The 19,707-nt window shown below is 38.8% G+C and overlaps 3 protein-coding genes across 9 annotated transcripts in view; 1 reads left to right on the top strand and 2 right to left on the bottom strand.

Moving 5' to 3' along the window:
- Positions 1-2,615, bottom strand: part of NEK11 (NIMA related kinase 11) — a 99,522-nt gene extending 96,907 nt beyond the window's left edge. For 2 of the 4 annotated variants that reach the window (XM_074575171.1, XM_074575173.1), the window contains exon 1: positions 2,516-2,615. The gene's annotated coding sequence lies outside the window, so the exon portion shown is untranslated. Of the gene's footprint in view, positions 1-1,069; positions 1,188-2,396 lie in introns of all 4 variants that reach the window. The other 2 variants (XM_074575170.1, XM_074575172.1) reach the window with 2 other exon arrangements.
- Positions 2,616-2,686: 71 nt separating this feature from the next.
- On the top strand, positions 2,687-8,067 carry ASTE1 (asteroid homolog 1). The gene is made up of 4 exons (XM_074575169.1): positions 2,687-4,034; positions 5,987-6,197; positions 7,096-7,291; positions 7,611-8,067. Exons 1-4 carry the CDS (start codon positions 2,721-2,723, stop codon positions 7,888-7,890), a joined length of 2,001 nt encoding a protein of 666 aa, XP_074431270.1. The 5' UTR covers positions 2,687-2,720; the 3' UTR covers positions 7,891-8,067.
- Positions 8,068-11,052: 2,985 nt separating this feature from the next.
- The window catches only part of ATP2C1 (ATPase secretory pathway Ca2+ transporting 1), a 70,680-nt gene continuing 62,025 nt past the window's right edge, over positions 11,053-19,707 (bottom strand). For all 4 annotated transcript variants that reach the window (XM_074575164.1, XM_074575168.1, XM_074575165.1 and 1 more), the window contains 7 exons: positions 19,149-19,315; positions 17,263-17,331; positions 15,469-15,585; positions 14,407-14,554; positions 13,691-13,786; positions 12,701-12,842; positions 11,053-11,880 (listed from right to left, as the gene is read on the bottom strand). In XM_074575164.1, the coding sequence (XP_074431265.1) occupies positions 11,744-11,880; positions 12,701-12,842; positions 13,691-13,786; positions 14,407-14,554; positions 15,469-15,585; positions 17,263-17,331; positions 19,149-19,315 (876 nt within the window). In that variant the 3' untranslated portion in view covers positions 11,053-11,743. The remainder of the gene's footprint in view (positions 11,881-12,700; positions 12,843-13,690; positions 13,787-14,406; positions 14,555-15,468; positions 15,586-17,262; positions 17,332-19,148; positions 19,316-19,707) is intronic.

Below are 19,707 nucleotides of genomic sequence, written 5' to 3'. Positions count from 1 at the left end.
GTTGTTTTGGAAGAGAAAAGACAAATTGATTAATTTTAAAAGGTGTATAACTGCTGGTTCCAAGTCACTGTCTTTGCAGAACCTAAATGAAGATTATAAATTTGTATCTTACAACTACTCTGTGTGTGTGTGTAAGAACCTATTTTAATACCCATCTACTGAGCTGCTGTCACACTGTACCAAAGAGCCTGACACTGCAGCGTCATTATATTATGAAACACAGCCAAATTTTAATCACTACAAGTGATGTTAACAATGATACACATCACATATTTGTTTCAAACAAAAGCACTCCTGAGATTGTTTCTGTATTCTCCTTCAGATAACAACAGTGACAAAAATGTTGAAATGCAAATGTTAAGCAAAGAATGTCAGCTAGAAAATTACTTCTCCCGTAACTCCGCATCTGTCTGAAGATAAATGGACCACATTGAGGTGGAGGGTGGGGAAGAGGGCAGGAAGATGAACTCCATAAAATATTACATTGCCAGTTCTGGCAAGTCATCATATTTTTCATTTACAATTCTCCTAGGAAGATACTGTTTTATGGATGCCTTCATAAATCCCCAAAAGAATAGTTTTGAAATACATACCCTTTAGAAATAACTAAACTTAGAAAAACTGCTGAGCTATCTACTCCTTTTTTCTGGTCAAGAGTCACTTAGCACTGCTCACCTTCGTATTTTGATACTTACCTGAGCCCTAGGAAGTATCACAATCCTTTACACCACAATATCACACTTGAGATGAAGTAGCCCATTAAGTCTAATTGTTGTGCTTTACTTCCAACCCTCCCTCTCACTGCTGCTCTCTATGCTTCTATTTCCCCCTATAGATAATTATAGTAATAACTATCGTACATTAAATGCTTTGATATCTACTGCTGAATAGTGTTATAAAGCAGGGACCAGTGACCACAGTTGTGCTGTCACAGGCATATTTTAATGACACGGAACAGATGAACTGCTGAGCAAATTCATTTTGAAAGAAACACCCTGTGAGAGTCAACAGACTCAACCATGAGATTCACTGATTCTTTAAGAAGTATATAACTGGCAGCCTCTCCTACCTCACTCAGACCTTTAGCCCAGTCTTTCTTCAACTTTTGACCAGTGTCCACCTTCTTCCACTGAGCAGGTATTTCCCAAGCAGCAGTACATCAATTGCTTCATTGAAGTTCAGAACAACTAGACATAACTCAAAGAAATCAGCTCTCCAGCTCCCTTTTTCTCAAAAATCCCAGTACACCCTATCCAGTAACACTCTGGTAAACAGTTTATGTTCTTAATTTTCTTCCTCCGCCCTCCCCCAAGCCCCATTCCAGAGCCTGGCAGACTGCTGATGCCAAATTAATGCAATTACACTGTCTGGATCACCTTTTTTATTTTTACATCTTCCTTGGCTAGAGTTAAATCTCCTTACTCTTTATTGTTGTAGGCTAAAGCAAAGTTGTTTAGGGTTTCACAGTTTCACCTACACATGCTAAGTGCACAGCACCTCCACTTCCCCTGACCTTCTTTTGCTTATATAAGATACTGATTTTAATTTCCTTCACGTAACCTTCAGATTTCTTTAGCAATGGCTAACATACTCTGATACTTTCTGCCTCCAAGACAAACCTTTCTTTGCAAATCAAGGCCATTTTCCAGTTCTATCAGGTTTTGGTTTTATTCCTTAAGAACCCCTGTTCTACATCAACATTTTCCACCCACACCCCACCCCTTGAAGTACAAATTCCAGAATTTTTATATTTAAACACCAGATATCCTCAGTAGTTACTACCTTGATTTTTTTCCTCCCAGTGACTTCACTGGCCTGCTCCTTTAAACTTTTGGAAAATAGGGAAGTGAGGTATTCCTGGTTTTTTCCTTCATTTAGAAAAAATGAACTCCTGAACACTGGCCCCATTGTTATTTTCTGCAACATCCTTATAAACCTAGCCAAGCCTAAAGTAACATTATCTCAGTTGGCTCAGTTTTTTACTGCTCCCAGAGAAACGCTAACTAAGAAAGATGTTATTAGTAGCGTCAGTAGCAAAGCTTACAGGTGGTGGTAAAACAAGGTCAAATGTATTCGACCATCAAAGAGGCTCATTTATATCTCCCTCACACACATTCAGGAAGCCGAGATCCCCTAGGATAATATCAGAGATGTTACGTCTTTCTAATACATCGTGCATGACTCAAAATGCAGCTGGGGCCCGGGGACACACACACAGGTATGAAGTGTCCCCGCTTCGCCTCCCAGCTACCCTCACACAGAGGCGGCATGCCTCCGTCCGGTCCCCCTTCCTCACCCCTGCGGGGAAGGCGGTGCTCCCCGGGACCCCTCTGGCCCTGCCGGCAGGTACGCGACCTCCTCACCAGTTACTGCCCCTTCAGCGCCCGCCCACCCACCCGCCCGTACGGCCGCCGAGGGTTGCCTGACGGCGAGAGCTGCGATTCCTCAGGATCCCCCGGCTCCCCTCGGGACGGCCTGAGGCAGGGCGAAAGCGGAAGCGGCCACAGCCTCCTACCTCGCCCGGCCTGTGGAGCCGAACCGGGCCGTACAGCTCCGCCGGGCCCCTGTTTGCGCCCCCGTCGCTAGGAGACAGGCCGCGCGCGCGCACTGAGGGCCAGTGGGCGGGAAGAGGAAGAGCTCTGATTGGAGGACTCTGCCTGTCACTCCTAGCGCTGCTTCCGCCCGAAGGAGGACGAGGAGGAAGGGGGGTGGCTACCGCCATGGGCATCCAGGGTCTGACGGGCTTCGTGGAGGAGCGCGGGTCGTTCTTCACCGAGCTGCGGGTGAGGGACACCAAGCTGGTCATCGACGGGAGCAGCCTCTACCACCGGCTGTACTTCGCCTCCACCGACGACTTCCGCCGCGGCGGCGACTACGGGCCCTTCGCGGCGGCGGTGGGCGAGTTTTTCGGCAGCCTGCGGGCCTGCCGCGTCGCCCCCTTCGTGGTGCTGGACGGCGGGCGCGACGCCGACGACAGGAAGCTGCCCACGCTGAAGGGACGAGCCGCCGAGCGGCTGCGGGCGGCCCACGGCCTCTCCCGCGGGGAGGGCGGCTGCCTGGTGCCGCTGCTGACCCGCGAGGCCTTCGTGCAGGCGCTGGGCCGGCTGGGCGTCCCCTTCGTGCAGTGCTTCGCCGAGGCCGACCGGGAGATCGCCGGCCTGGCCAACCGCTGGGGCTGCCCCGTCCTCTCCCTCGACAGCGACTTCTGCGTCTTCGACCTGGCGGCCGGTTACTGCCCCCTCAGCCACTTCCAGTGGCGAAGCGTCTGCCCGGGAGAAGGGGAGGAGGGCTCCTACGTTCCCGCCCGCTGCTTCTCCGTGGAGAAGTTCTGCAGGCACTTCAGCCACCTGAACAAAAGCCTGCTCCCTCTCTTCGCCGTCATGAACGGGAACGACTACATCGACCTGGCAGCCCTCGAGGTGTTTTTCAGCAAGGTGCGCCTGGCCGGGGGCTGCGCGGTGGGGAAGGGGGGCAAGCATGCCCGCCTTCAGGGGCTGCTGCGCTGGCTGTCGCAGTTTGCTGAGCCCACCGAGGCTGTCGACAGCCTGCTTAAGTACCTGAAGAAACACCAGAGAGAAGAGATAAGGGAGCTTCTGTGCACTTCAATGGAGGATTATACTCCGTCTGACGTGAATCTTGAGGACTTTTTCCAGAATGGGAAGTATGAATGTGAGGCTGCCAGGAAAGCAGACTTACCCTGGTGGGTGCTCGATGCTTTGGCAAAAGGTAAGCTGGCCCCATTCATCAGCGATGCCCTCATACTAAGAAGTACCTTCCTCCACGTTCAGGTGGAGAACATGCAGAGACCTAGCGCACACAGCACAGCTTTGCCCATTCGACAAGTTATCTATGGACTACTTCTCAAAGTATCTCAAAATACTGAAGCTGCTTCTCCAAGTAAGCAGAGCAACGAGCTGCCAGTTGTATGTGAATTTGACAGACTCCAAAAGACACTTAAAAAAACATTTGTTCAAGCAGCAAGCCTACCCACAGATTTTTGTGATGATCATTTTACTTTGGACAAGTTAATTGAGGTAAATGGTTGTCACAACAGATCGCAGTTAACAGTGTTTGACGAGTGACAAAAGATATTTGGGACTCACGTTTGCCATCTGGTCGCTAAATGCGATGCCTGAAGTAAGCCACCTCAGTAAGTCACTTTGTAATACAGAGGTACCTACAGGTACCTCTGAACTCGGCCTATGATATTTCAGAAGCTATACACAGATTGCCTTTATCTTCTTCCCTTCCTGCCCCCCCCCCGAAGCGTACCAAGACAAATTATATGAAAAGTTGGTTGTGTGTGTATGTAGTATTGCCTGCATTTTCTATTCTAAGGCCTTTAGTCCTGTGTATTCTGTTACCCTAATACTTTTATAATTATAGGAAGGTAACTCAGTATAATGAAATTTAGAAAAGTGCAATTTAACGCTACAAAACTATATACTTGATCAAGCTATGGATGATTCAGAGCAATGTTCTGGAACAAAATCTGACCCATGCTTTTTTTACTAAAAATCGCTATTACTTTGTGTACGAATCTTGCAGCTGCCCAGCAATTTTACCTGCCACAAGTACGCGTTCTGATAACGTGGACCCCTGCTGCTTGCCAGACAGAACAGCAACTGAAAAACAGCTTGTAATGAAAGGAAAGTTGTACTAGGTTAGTTCCAGTCAGTATTAGCAATTCTGTATATTTAAATTCTAATGTTTAAGACTGTAACTCTTGGAGTGAATGGAAAGTAATCTCCCATTCCCAAAGCTGCAAAACTGAGGTTTTGTATGCAGTAATTTCTGAAACATCTGGAAATACAGTCTGGTCTTTTAATACTGCATATTTAAGCCACATACTCTTACCAATTCTGACATTCAGGTCAACTGTTAACACATCTCTGTGCGCGTGCTGTATGTTTTTATCACTTGCTGGTGGCTATTTCGTGTAAGAACCAAGTCTAATCACTGCTATGACCATTAAATGCTATGGTAGCTATGGATCCAAAGGCCTAGATACAGATTATTGTTACAGGCCTTTTAAATGAGGGATATGCAAATACTTAAGAGTTTGAAAAATCATGTTTTGGGATTTTAAGAGACATAATTGACACCACTATTATAACAAATCTTCTTACTAAATATATGGGAATTATCAATCAACATAAGGTTAGAAGAAGAAAGGTCATTCTACATTTAAAGTGCTATAGGCAAAACTGATTTCAGTTTATCTTCACCTGTGGGGATGTCTGCCTAAGAATGGGCAAAACCATCCTAACCAAGGTTCACAAAGCACTCTACTTGCCATTGAACAGCCCGCTGTGATTCTGCTGCATGCATGAAGTTATGGATAAATTCATAACACCACTTTTTAGAAGTTAAATAAACAAAGAGGGAACATACGCTAGGAATTAATACATTGCAAGTGAAAAATGCAAAATTCACACATAATATTTTGTTGTGATTACAGGTAAGTGTGTTTTCAACATAACAAGAACAGACATCACCATTACCTCTCACAAAGCAAGGATAACTTAAGAGGCACAAAATTAAGTGTGTATATATATATGTATGTGTGTGTATATATATATTTGCCATACCAAAATGATTTTAATGCATTATGGTTACAGGATTTTCCAACCAAGTCAACTTTTATGTAGGAGCCTCTTAAGTTACCCTTGCTTTGTGAGATGTAATGGTGATGTCTGTTCTTGTTATGTAGAGTCACCTGATTTGAAGACTCTGAAACCTCTTAAAATCTAACTTCAGGCAGTTGTAAAAAATGACTTTTCTTCTACCTGACATTTAACTGTGTAGTTTTTAAAGCTTAAGTAGTATTTAAAAATATTTCCTGTTCAGAACAGCTATGAAACTTAAAAAACTATCAAGTTCTAGCTAGTTTATGCACAAACTTATTTGCCTTTTGGAAATTGCTCACAGCAAATAAAGTTTCTTACCTTTATTTTTCCACTTCAATTTTTTAATTTGTTTTCAGGTGCCCACGTCACGCCGTCGGATGCTATTGCTGGAGACTCTAGGAGTGAAACCAAGTATCCTAGAATCTATCCCCAGTCACTTACAACTCCCTGTTGCTGTAACGTGTTACTGGATATGTTGTTCAGAACCAAAAGTTAACTCGCATCAATTAAAGGCTTTACTTCTAACGATGGTATCGGGAGAACTTCACAGGATAACAAATGATCCAGGTATGTCTCCAAAGACGACGAGGTATTGAGCTGCTATGAAAATCTATACCATAATTCATTTTCCCTCATTTATGGTGAGTTGTCCAAATTCAGATGAATTAGCATTGATTTACACTATATCCAGAGGTGTCACATTCTTTGCATTGATAGAGAGCGGAGAAGCAGTGCTAGGCTTTTGTAAAGGTAAAACAGTACTTTGCCATCTTGTAAAATGTTAATTTGCATTTATAAATGCTTTCTTCAGGACTAAAAGATTAACTTAGATCTAAAACTTCCAAAAAAAAAAAAGCTTAACGTGTTTGTGCATCAAAAGAAATGAGAACAACTATTGATACATTCTGATAGATACTTTTTTTTCTCATGAGTTTTTCTAAAATCTTCTGTACTTAAAAATGCTGAATTGCCCAGGCACTCTTTATCTGCCTATGCATTGCAAGTTGAAAGTACTAAGTTATCAGAGAAATTGTTTCAGTGATGTTTATATTATTAGAGTTATGGTGGCATTTCCTCTAGGAGTTCTTCATTTGATGGCAAAGATTACGCATGCCAGGGTTATACAGTTTCTTTAGGCTCTAGTTTATAGAAACTGGACTTGACGCGGTTGCCACCTGCTTCCCAAGTGGGTGGGTGCGAGATGGAAATCTTGTTTGGAATTGAGCCCCTCACAGAACAGTGTCGCAAATTACTTAACAAACAGAATTCCTTATTTCACAATTTCAGATTCTCATGGATATTCATACTTGAATTTTTACGCAATTTTATGTCTTAAAGTTCAGTTTGAGACATTTGAAGACATGAAACAGAACTGGAGGTTTGAAGACCCTATACGTTGCAGATAACTTTTGTAGTTTTCACAGCAGAACTTTTATTTGCATGTTGTTTTTTATTTATAACCCAGATCCCACAGTTGTACATGCTGAAGATGACACTATTGCATATAACGAATTTCTAAAATGGAAGGAAAAGAAATTGCAAATTAAAGACTTTGATTTAGATGCTGCGCACAGTTTTTGCCAGTGGCAGTGCTGTCTTCAGATGGGATTGTATCTCAACCAGCTACTCTGCACTCCTCTCTCTGAGCCAGACCTAACCAGGTAAGGATGTTCAGAGATCTGCTTTCCACACATTTCCCTGATGAAATGCATTCACATGTTGTTTTATTTTCTCTGTTGAACTCCTTTGGCCAGTTTTACTACATTTGAACTCCCTTCTTTAAAGATACTAATATCGAGAAAAATACTGAGTAGAATAAGTATCCCTTAGGAGCTCACTGTTGGATCCTGTATGTAGTTAAGGCCATGCTTTTTTCCGTATCAGTTTAACCATATCAGTTAAGACCATTTTTTTCCCACTAAGCAGCATGTTTTTGTACGTGTCCTGCTGAGGTGTGATTTCTCTCCTTCCTTTGAGCAGGCTTTACAGTGGGACCCTTGTGCACAGACTGTATCAAGAGCTTAAATCAACACCTTCAGTGGAAAATCTGTTTAGTTCATCTCCAAAAATGACTCAGGTATATCAGGTTTTGTTAAATACAGTGGCATCAACTGTATCTCCAGACTTCTTTCAGAAATCCGAGTCCTGTAAAAAGAAGAAAGCATCTAATAAGAAAAAAAAGACCATGAGGTGTGCTATACCAGAAACTCAGCGTTTAGGCAATGTTAATAGGTTTGCATCACTTGGAGTGGAAGACTGAAAGCGTCATTCCTGAACTAACTTTTAATGCCACGCAGATGAAAGAAATTATATTAAAATACACAACTACTGGAATTTGCTCAGCTGTTTTCACAAAAGTTCCTAACACTTGCTTCAGGGTATTTTTTAACTTACTTTTTTGTAACTAAAACTTTTGTAAATAAAAGAGGTGCTGTATAAATGTTGTGGTGTTTTGTTTTGTTTTTCTTTAAAGGTATCAGTCTAATTGAAAATGAGAGCAAAGCTGGTCAGCATTTCAGAGCTGGGCTATTTCAGAGGAATTATTTTCCTGAACGTTTATAGCTGGCTATCCCTCTGTTTCCTTGAACACTTCTAACTTACAAAAGAATCTGATTTTTGTGTTTGAGAAACACAGTGATTACGGATCAGATTAAACTTGACAATTTCCATTTTAAAAATATTGTAGAATCAGTCTTTACCAGTAGACTATTTGTACTTTTGGGGACAGCTAGCTTTACTCATTGACAACTGAGGAAGTTGTGCTTGCAGTATTGTAGGCACTGAACTATGCTCAGGGAGGAACTTCAGCTTCTATTCTCCTCCACTTTGGTATGTAAGTAAGAGTTAAATGCTTACATGCATCCACAAAGCTATCACATGGTAGCATGTTTCAGCAGGTTTGCTAATTCAGAGTAATTTTATACTCTCTTCTGCCATCAGCAAACCATTGTTATTCAAGTTAACCTCCTTTGTCTAAAGGCTACACTAGAATTACAGACCCATTTAACTTGCCCCAATGTACACTAAATTACTTGACAAACCTTCACTATCAACACAGTAATACCAAATAACAATTTATATTTAAAAAAAAAAAATCCTACATCATCAGTATTTCTCAGTGCTTTGTATTAGCTAACTTTCCGGTAAAATTAGTCAATTTACATAAATGCTTTTCATATAAAACTCTTTCCCAGTGTCTTCCCCATATGAAATATAGTTACTACATTTGGGTTTTTTTCTCCAGAATCCATCTACCTTTTCTTACATTCAGGAAAATCATCATTTCCAGCTTTAATCATTAAGGTTTTGCCCATTACTTACCAGAATTCAAGCTTGATTCCTGCATCATCTTGTCCTCAGTTTTCAGTCCTGGTTATGTCCCCTATCTGACAGCCGTCCACATGGAAGTAACTCACTAGATCTTGTGACTTACAGAAAGGGTCTCTGATATCATACAGCTGAGTCTTGATACTGCTATAATATACTCAATGAGAAAAGATGTATAACATCTATTAAATTAATGAGATTATCTTTGAGGTACAGTCTGAGATGGTAATATTTTAACATGTCTTCAGTACAAAACTGCTACCTATTGAACTACCAGCAGATGGCACCTACGCTCAACCATACAGCAAATTACTAGAACTGTGCAACCCATTTCTAAATAGGCTTCAATTTGCAGCAGTCTGCAAAGTCACATTTCCAACAGGTGACTTTATTTAAAGTTGAAAGGGGTTAAATTTAAAGTTCTTTATTTTAGTAACTAAAAGTTAAATCCTTAATCATTCAAATCATCCTCTGATTCATTATGATCTCATGTGTTTCACTTTATCAAACTTGTCGTTCCTCATAGTTTTTAATCATTAGAAAGTCACATTTAAAATAAGTCTTAAATATAAAAGTACAGACATCTTTGATTCCATTTTGTTAGTGCTGTGAGAAGAGAGGTATTTACACTGAATCCCACATTGGAAAAGTGCTGGAGAACATAAATTCTTGAGACTTGCCAAGAAGCTGTATCTTCAATTAGATAGTTCAGAAGACTAGGATAAACTCAAGTATTCCACTTTCGGATAAAAAGGCTGCTATGATCACATGGCATTTTGAGATGATTAAGAATTACTCTACTGGAAATGTGTTCTCAATGCAGAATTCATCCGTTCTTTGTTGCTGGTAAGATGAAATACACCTCATTGCAAACACCAGCCCTGTATGCAGAAGAAAATGATTACCAATTCTAGGGTTACTATTCAGAATTTAAATCAAATGTTCCAATTTTCCTTTTTGAGTCCTTATAGGTTTTCAATCTTCCTCGGGGGAAAAATAAAAAAAATAAAGGACCATTATTAAAACAGAAGAGTTCTCTATACCATGCTTTAGTATGAGCAACTAAATTCCTTGGTTGCTATTTTCACCCCACATTAAATGCCTCCTCTTTTGTGGAAAAATCCCACTATTGATTGAATTGTTTTGGAGAAAAATCTCTCAGACTTGCTGTTAGATGGTAACGATCAAGAGCGCAGCCAAAAAGTGGCAATGGAATTCAGTCCGCGCATTTTTCATGAATAATGAGAACAATTAAAATAACCTCCTAGCAGAGAAACTCGTATAGCACTTTCCAAACTGCCTCGTTTTCCATGAACTCCCCAGATTTTGAGCATGGCACGGTAAGTGCAAAATATCGCAGTGACTGTTAATGACAATTCCTCATTAACCGACAGGATGACCTTCATGACAGCAGGGCCCAGAGCCAATACCACTGCTGCACTTTCCGGCTACACTGTGAAAAGATGTGTATCCAACAGGCTTTCGAGCAAAAGAGATACCATTACGTCTCCAACTCCTCTTAGACATCTTAGACATCCTCGTTTCAAGATTCCCTAGGTGATTGTTCCTTGCGTTTCCTCAAGGGATGATGAGTCCTACCCTGACGAGAAGACACTGATGACAACAGCTGCAAGTCTATTTTGAGGACGAACACCGTTTCCAATTACTGAATATTATTCAGACATTATCATATATTAAAAATACTTTTAACAGATCAAGACAGGAGTCTATCATGCTGCTTTTCTAGCCACAAAAAGTCATTCTGTAGGTTAAAATTTCAAGTAACACTACCAGTAAAAAGTTTATCTTTATGATCAGAGTGGACGAAGGAAGAGGAAGGAAGCTCAAGCTTCTTCAAAGAAGGGTGGGGTTTTTGCCATTAGAGTGCGGATTCGTGCATTCATTTCCTAATTCAATACACTACAAATCATTTCAGTTACAGTACTGTTTATGATCACTCAAGTGATCTAACGGTCATAAGCTAAAGTAAATAGGGAACAAAACACGAAGCAAAGCTCGTCTATAAAATTATATCCAAACAAGCACGCTAATCTGTGTAAATGCCAGGTTCTTTTAAAACAAAAAGACAACACACTTTTAAGAAAAGCAAACATTTACTTCAAATTGCAGTATAGGCTTTTCAATCACAGAAAAAGAAAAAGAAAAACAGTGATCCAACAGCGGTCACATCCTGTGCAAAAAAAAAACCTCAGGATACAAAAAAACTGTAGCACAAGGTACTTGAGCCGCTTACACATTGCAGGATAAAGTAAATAAATACAGTAGCTAGAATATGGCACTCTTGTGACAGACTCTAAACCCAGTGGAATGCCTCTGAAATACTTTTTTTTATCCTTTTATTAGTAGCAAAGTCCCACCACCATAAAAGTAAAATAGTACAATGTTTTAAATAAAAACAAACTAAAATATTTATATCTAAGAGAAGGATTTTACACAGTTATATCTTTTAAGTGCAGAAAATGGGACCTGGGCTTCGATCTTTCTTTAAATTAAACCCCACACACACAAAATCCCGTTCAATCTCAAAAGTAAATTTATGTTTGAGGAAAAATGTTACCAAAGTTGCATAATTTCATTTGTTACTCCCACAGCTGGAAGTTAAATTCTAAACAGTCTTGAAACATGAACGTTCATCCTTAGCCAGTGAAACAAAGGACTTGTCAAAAGCCCTCAGGATTTCTTTTTCCTCCCAATATTGTTTTTCTTCCTCGTACATCTTTAGACAGCAATCCCTAAAGTTTGCAAACAAAAGAATGCAATATGCATCATACATCAAGAAAAGACGAAGTTGACGAAGAAGAACTTCCACGTTTCTGAATCTTTTCCTTGCTTCTTTCAAACTTCTTTATGATCTCAGTCACTATGCACACAGAGGAAGTGAGTCCCAGAAGAAACAGTAAATCTGGAAAGAGATAATTAGTCTTTTTAAAATTTGCTAGTTAAGGCTAAGGGCAGACTTGTGAAAGAACAGACTTAAAAACTTTCAAATTGTCTCCCAATCATTGGTTAAGTTCAGGAGAAATTAAGCAAAAACCAATTTTTGCTGGACCAGAAGATTATCACACATAGATGCTGCACAAATCATACGTACAGGCATGATATTTCAAACTGCTGGAGTATTTCAGAACCCTATTTTTACTAACACCCATGAAAACAAAGAACACTAAGCAATATAAAATTAACTTCATACTGAAAAAATATTAATATAATCAGAATTATGTAAAAACATGTATTTAATTACATTTAACTGCAGAAGTAATAAACATAATTAATGAGGTGAACAGCATTAGGTATCTATAGCTTCTTAAAATCCTCACGTCTATTTATCCTATGACAATGCGGCTGTTTTTTATTTAATAAAGGATCAAGACTTCTAAGCAAGGTGTTTATATTTAGAGGAAAAAAATGGCTAAATAGCAAGATTATCAGTGCTTAAAAAAATTCAGTAAACTCTACACTTCATTTTTGCCTGCATCAAAATTTATATTCATTAGCACCTAAGAAACTTAAGAATGCACTCATCAGTTGTGTACCATATGCGTTTCAATCACGGTTCCCAAAGAAAACATCTAAAAGGATGTTAAAAAAAGGTTAGCAAGCTTTGCATTCCTGTTGAACGCAAGCAGCCAGAAGTGCTCTTATAGAGCTCTTATAGAACCATCAGCTAATGCATTTACAAATTAATCCGTAATGTACAATTTTGGAAAGGGAACTGTTCTTACCCAAGATACTCAGGCTCTCTGTTTGGAAAACCTTCTGAAGTGGAGGAAAGTAAATGACCAACAACTGCCCCATTATAGATCCAAGGACGGCATAGCAGAACATTTTGTTACTGCAAAGTCCAATCTCAAACACAGATTTTGCCTGTTAAATAAACAACGTATTACACTGTACATGTAATCTTAATTATCTAGACAAGAAAATAATTCTTAACTACAGATTCTTTTCATCCAGACTTTTAGAAAAATGTAAAAAATTGTTGTTGACCTTTTAGATAATCCAGAACAAGTTCTTGAACAGGCTAATTGCATTTTCTCTCTGGTAAACAGAGCACAAATCTTGTCTTCATAGTCAACGACTTGTATATTGAGCTCACTTTTCTGCAAGTACAGTGCATTAGAAGGTGGCCTCTACACTAGATGGAAGTGTTTTTGTTGACCCTGACAATTCACATCAGAAAATAGACTGGAAATTAGAGTAAATATAGTAATGTATACTAGCAATGTACTTTTCTCCAACTAGCACAAAATTTCAGACTTGTTTCATTGAAACAGAAATACAGACAGAAAGAACAGTTGAAGGAATTTTCTTTCGATTATGGGTTTAGGGTTACAAAATAAAAAAGGTTAAGACCTTCAAGAAATTTCAGGTTCTAGCAAGGATGCTGAACTGACAGGATTTTCAGGAAAAAATCCCAACCAAGTGTACACAGCAATACAAAGGACGATGTCACATTTCAACTTTTTATTAAAAGTTGTCTTGCTTCTGCCAGGACAGAAGCGTTACTAGCAGCTCTGCATCACATAAACAAATTAAGGAAACTACTACTTATGCGTAATTTAAGAAGTCCTACCTAGTAAATACGTGAAACTCTGAAGCTTAATAGCAAATGTGAAGTAGATCTTCAGGAAAACATTTGAAACAGATACAGCAAGATCCTCCCTCCAAGAAATTTCTGCTTATTGTGTAAATGGACAATACGAATCACTTACCTGAGATCTAGAACTCAAAGCATTGAACATATCAAAAAATACAAAACAGGTGAATGTCATGGTTGTATCTCGAGGCGTTATTACATTGTCTCTTAACTGCCAAAAAAAGAAAATAAAATGGCTTTAGCATGCTTTAAGCCCTCCACAACTAAACAAAGTTATTGTAATATTTTAAGTTATACTAGCTAGTAAATGAAAGCAAAAGCAAATTGTTTGCCCTAAGCTAATTTAATAAATCGTACAGCAAAAGTTATGCATCTGTAACTTATAACAATTTGTAATTCCAAGTTGTGATTAAATGAAGCCTCTTGACAAACATCCATGCAAGCACATGGAATACCAAGAATTTTATGATGCACTACCAGAAGTTCAAACATTTTTCTCTACTGGGAAAAGAAAGTGAAATGTCTGTTTCATATTAGTCTGGCTAGAAGATTTGTACAATTACTTTCTACAGGCCAAAGTTTCCCAAGTAGATTTGGGACCTGGAAAAGTCTGTGTTCAAATAGAGACTAGGGAATAAAACTGTATTCCTAATTTCAACAACTACTTCAAAAGTCTTCCTCTCTAATCTGCTAGCTGAATAGATTATTAAGTAAGCATGGACAAAACCTGCAACTAAATTCATGCAAATTCTGAATTCCAACTGCTGTTATAATCAGGATTTCTTTTAAATTAGTTTGTCACTGCTTTAAGTTTTGTGATTTTTGTCATACCTCTCTCCAGAAGACAAACAGTGTTCCACACACGATAATTATTGACGAAACCAGTATTTTAACAATCAGGTTTTTGGTCAGAATGCTGTCCTTCAAATTTCTTGGAGGCTTCCGAATAACATCTTTATCCACAGGCTCCACCCCAAGGCTTATAATTAAAAGAACATCTTAGATGTTTATCATCATAAAAATAATTCACTGCTTCGAACTTAAGAACTAGATTTTCCGAGTTGAAAGAAAGATTTTAATCTTCTCTCTACAGCCTAAGAATCATTCAAATAAGCACATGATATTTTCACTTTCAGAAAACTGAGTTATATGTATTAATAACAGGCAATATTCTAACACTGCAGCTTAAGAGTCAATAAATACCGGTATCAGACAATATTTAAATTACCAGATGTTAATTGTAAAGGAAGCTGCAATATTAGTTATGTTCCCCTTTTCATAGAATCATGGAATGGACAGAGTTGGAAGGGAGCCTAAAGATCATCCAGTTCCAACCCCGCTGCCACAGGCAGGGACACCTCCCACTAGACCAGGCTGCCCAAAGCCCCATCCAGCCTGGCCTTGGACACTTCCAGGGATGGGGCATCCACAGCCTCCCTGGGCAACCTGTTCCAGTGCCTCACCACCCTCACAGGAAAGAATTTTTTCCTAATATCTAACCTAAACCTACCCTCTTTCAGTACTTCTGTTACTGTGATCAATCTAGCTAAGAAATTTACTACTAGTTCCTTTCCACCTCTGCTTCTACCGAAGAGGGTCAGAGGAAGAAGCCAGAGGGAAGCCAGAATCCTGCATCCAAGTCTCACAGGCATAACCATGGATCTTTAGGTATCCATGCTACCCCCATAATTATTGATAGATATGATACTAAAGCAAACCAAAAGGAACAAACATAAAACTATACTGCAAACATTGTAATTCAAAGCAAAAGTCTGCTGTTCAGAAACATTCCACTGAAGTTTAACACTTCACAGTTTTCTTTACGAGTAACCATTTTCCTTGCTGAAATAGAAGAACTACAGACCTCTAATGAAATTTAAAGTAATTACTTACCTCTGAGCTGGAGGTCCATCCATAATAATATTGATCCATAAGATCTGCATGGCATTGAGAGGATTAGGAAAGTTCATTAATGTAGCCAGTGAGATTAAAGTCAGTGCTGCTATACTCCTGTTGAAAGAATCCAGTTTTATAACTGTCAGCACGGAACAGATCTGAAGATCCACTGATAACTGCTTTGTAATCAACACTTAACTGTTTAAGAGTAGATACAGATTTTGACAGTGTGAATTATGATTGATGTAAGCCTAACTTTAAAGGCAGACCATGAATTCATTTAGAATATTCATCTTGACACGGTCCATATTTAAAATAGCACTGTTTTGGCAGTTAAAAGACAGCAAATTTGCAACTTAAAACCCCCCCAAACTTTAAGATAACATTTCAGAGTTATCACTCACCTTCAACCTAATTGATTTGTTTACTGGAGAACAAGGTCCTATACCTCTACTGTGTCAGAAGTGGAACTTTTAAACATGGTTTTGAAAAATGAACTGCTTTTACGCTTTTGATGTAAACAAAACACAACCACTCTGTGCACCTGGCACTAGGTTGACTAATCAGTCAAGGCAAAGCGCCACCCAAGCTTCCTAAAAATACTACACTGCTCCTCATCATTAGCAAGATGAGAAGGCTAGGCAAATGACTGAAAATAGATTAGCTGGTTGCAAGCTTGGTATTAGAAACCTCTCTAAACAAGTATGCACTAATTGCTTGCAGTGAAAGATTAAGTGGTTTCATAACCGACAAGAAGAGAGCAAGGCTTATAATATTTCTGAATTTAGCGCTCTACTGAACCCTATTATGCTCTCCCTGCAAAAAGGGACCAAAAAAAAAAAAAAAAGTATAACTCATCCATCAAAAATCTGAGGCTACCATTGCCATGGCTAACAGGCAAGCACGCTTTCCTAGAATACCTACGATTTGCCATTTTTCAGAAGCAGATTTCTAGCCTTCTCCCTTCTACCTTTCTAGTCAAGACTGAAAGTATATGACACTTCTTAGAATTTTTATGCAAGTTTTAAGAGGCTGGCATTTTCTGGGTTTTTGGTGTTTTGTGGGAGGTATTTGTGGTTGGTTGGGGTGGTTTTTTTGTTTGTTTTTTGTTTGTTTTTTTTTTTTGTTTTTTTTTTTTTTTTAATTTCTGCAACTTTATTCAACCCCTCTGAAATGCCATGAAGGCTTCAAAAAAGTACATGAACAATGCGACAAAGAAGAAAACCATGCTCCTGAATCCAGATTCAATAAGATAAACTCACAACATTTTGAAACTAAGGCTTAATGAATTCTTGTCTTACGTACACACGATATTGTTAGCACCACAAACATGTAAGGGATACTTACATGTAAGAAAAGGAAGTTAGCTTCTTAGAGCAAACTCATTCCACAAACCAGCATAGGGATTACAGAGAAACTAACCTCCCGTTTTCCCTGGTTTGCTCCATTTGATATACATGTTCTGGTTAAGGAGGGAACAACTACTAACTTCTCCTTTAAACAAGGACCCAAAAGGTAGCTATCCTGTTTCTCTCCATCCTCTCAGTTGTTGACTATTTTTTCTACATCTTCACAGCAAGAACTGTGACAAAGTTAGATGTCTGTTTATTGCACTATTTTCTGGTTCTTTAAAAATGAAACAAACCACCAAGTACAAAATGGCATGGTGTATCAGCTTCCAACATTAAATTTGCAATTTTCACATTAATTTATGCAGCATCTGATTCATGATGCTTTGATTCATTCCCAATATAGTAAGAACCTTTGATATTGTCAACTTTTGAAACTTACGTGCTCAGTTGAAATCTAACAAAATTTTTTATGTTATTATAAATTCCTTTACCCTCTTCAATTGCAGACCTGCAATTAAAAACAAAGATTACATCACTAGACAAATGAGACTACTGCCAAAAAAGCTTAAAACAAACCAAAAAAGCTATTATTTTAAGTAGCAATACAAATGTCAAGAAACAAATGGAGCTGAGGTTCTTACAACTTTGCCAGTCATTGTTTTTCATCTTGCCTATGAGATTAATCAAAATAGTTATTTTTCCAGCTGCTTAACTTTCAAAATCAAATGTCAATGGTAAAATCTCCTCCTTGTGCTTTAAGATTTACCATTATCCCTGATGAGACCTTCTGATTCAAGTTAGATAATCAAAATAAAAAACAATCCACTTTTACAAAATCATAGAAATGTAGCATGACTTTAGAAGACCACGTGTTCTTACTGCACCATAACTAAATATGTATAGACTATCTTTTCAACCTCTAGCATGTGTCAGAACTTGCCTATCACATTATCGCAATTATAGCAGTGCGAAAGTGTTTTCTAATACCTATATCAAGTCTACTCTGGTGCAAATAAGACTGATTTCTCTCTTCCATTCCTCCACCATCCAGGAGTAACAGTTAATCAGCATTCCTTTTGTAACTTTGAAGACAAAAAGATTGAAGGGGTCGGGGGCAGGATGTAAAATTATGGGAGCACATTCTTCCTTTCTTTCCCCCCCCCCCCCCCTTATTGTTGACTTTTTTCACTCTCTATTGAGAACTTCCCTGATGAAGTGCGCAAAACGGGATAAGGCATTCCAGCAAAAGCCTCATCAAGCCTAAGTACTTACCACAGATGTCCTTCCCATGTACTCTTCTGAAAATATCTTAAAATTATTCCCTTCTCCCTTTTGTTTTTTGCACAACAGCACATTCCTGTTGGCTGAATTAGTACGGAAACCTTTTAACTGAGATCATCCTCTGACAGCCTACTACGTAGGTACTACATTTCACTTCTGCCCAACGGTTAAGCGTCATACTTTGAGACAAACTGAAGTGTTCCAAGATTAATTCATAATTTTGAAATGAAGGCTATCTCACTAGACAGCAGTCTTGCTTTGGCCAACAACCACTACCTTCAAAAGTCAGATGGATTAAATTCAGAATAATATAAGTTTAGCTATACTCTCTTTGAAGTACACTGAACAAAAAAAAAACCCACAAAACAAGTAACAAATAGCTGGTTACTAGAAGCTGGTAACTTGTTTTCACCTGTGACATTTAAATAGCTTATATTCCTTTCCTTTTCTGAAACACCACCACATTTAAAGAGTTGAAAACAAACACAGAACTGTGTAAAAAATTTAAATCTTGAGAGAAATGCTCTCTCTCTCGTTTTTACACAAGATTTATGCTTCTTAAGTAAGAAATTAAATGAAGATGAGTCCTACTGACAGCTAACAGACTCACAATTTTGCACCAGTTGTGTTTCCTAATACACTACTACCATAATTCTACTTGGAAAAGCAGAAATACAGGTTAGTTTCTATATCACGTACATGCACAACCTCCTTTGTTACTTACATTTGATCTATGTACAAGACCAGAGTAGCAAAGGTCTAAATATGTAAATACATTCTTATATTATTATTCACATACATAAAAAGACAGAAATGCTTAGTTGTCCCTCGTACTATTATTTCCTATTCTATTTCCTCGTACTATTATTTCTTCTTTTAAGAATATAATACAGATAACTACACTAAAGATAATTCTCCTCACTTAGCAAAGAACTCATTAACAGCTGCTACACTTACAAATTCAGGGAACTTCTTTTGCTTTTAACCCAGGCAACGTTTCATTAAAACTATACAGCACAAGGTATGTACGTAAATGCCACCTACATTATTGTCTGAAAATCATCATCCACGAGGATCATATCTGCTGCCTCTTTACAAACATCTGTTCCAGTTTGTCCCATTGCTACACCAATATCTGCAGCCTTCAGAGCAACAGCATCATTCACTCCATCTCCTGTCATAGCTACTACTGCACCATTATTTTGCAGGGACTAAAGAAAGGGAAAAGAGCTTAAATCAGGGATTGATATAACCAATCCTGTAAAATTATTCTAGACACAAGGTTGGTGTTGTCACCCCCTAGCCCCCCAATTTCTTCTCATTGCACTGTAAAATCCTAAAAAAAAAACCAAGCAGCAGGTTGTATTGTAATGCATTTTTACACAAGATTTTAGGTTACACTTCAGTTCGTATAGTCAGCCAGCCTAAATTTTAAAGCTAGGGTATATAAAATGTACCTTTAAGAGAAAGGAAAAAGCTCTAGACAAAGAAAGAAGAAACTTTTCATTTTAACATTTATCAAAAGCTACCAACTTTTCATTTTAACTTTTAATCACCCTCTTATAAACCTCAATGTATTCCAACTGTCTCAATGTTTTACTTC

The sequence above is a fragment of the Larus michahellis genome, chromosome 2, assembly GCF_964199755.1.
Source record: "Larus michahellis chromosome 2, bLarMic1.1, whole genome shotgun sequence".
NCBI classification, from domain to species: domain Eukaryota; kingdom Metazoa; phylum Chordata; class Aves; order Charadriiformes; family Laridae; genus Larus; species Larus michahellis.
Note: the sequence above shows the minus strand (reverse complement) of the source record. Positions and strands in the feature narration are given on the sequence as shown.

Coding starts and splice junctions, on each gene's coding strand:
- ASTE1 (XM_074575169.1), top strand. CDS start 2,721: ATGGGCATCCAGGGTCTGACGGGCTTCGTGGAGGAGCGCGGGTCGTTC. Junction 4,035..5,986: donor CTTTGGACAAGTTAATTGAG/GTAAATGGTTGT, acceptor ATTTGTTTTCAG/GTGCCCACGTCACGCCGTCG. Junction 6,198..7,095: donor CAGGATAACAAATGATCCAG/GTATGTCTCCAA, acceptor TTTATAACCCAG/ATCCCACAGTTGTACATGCT.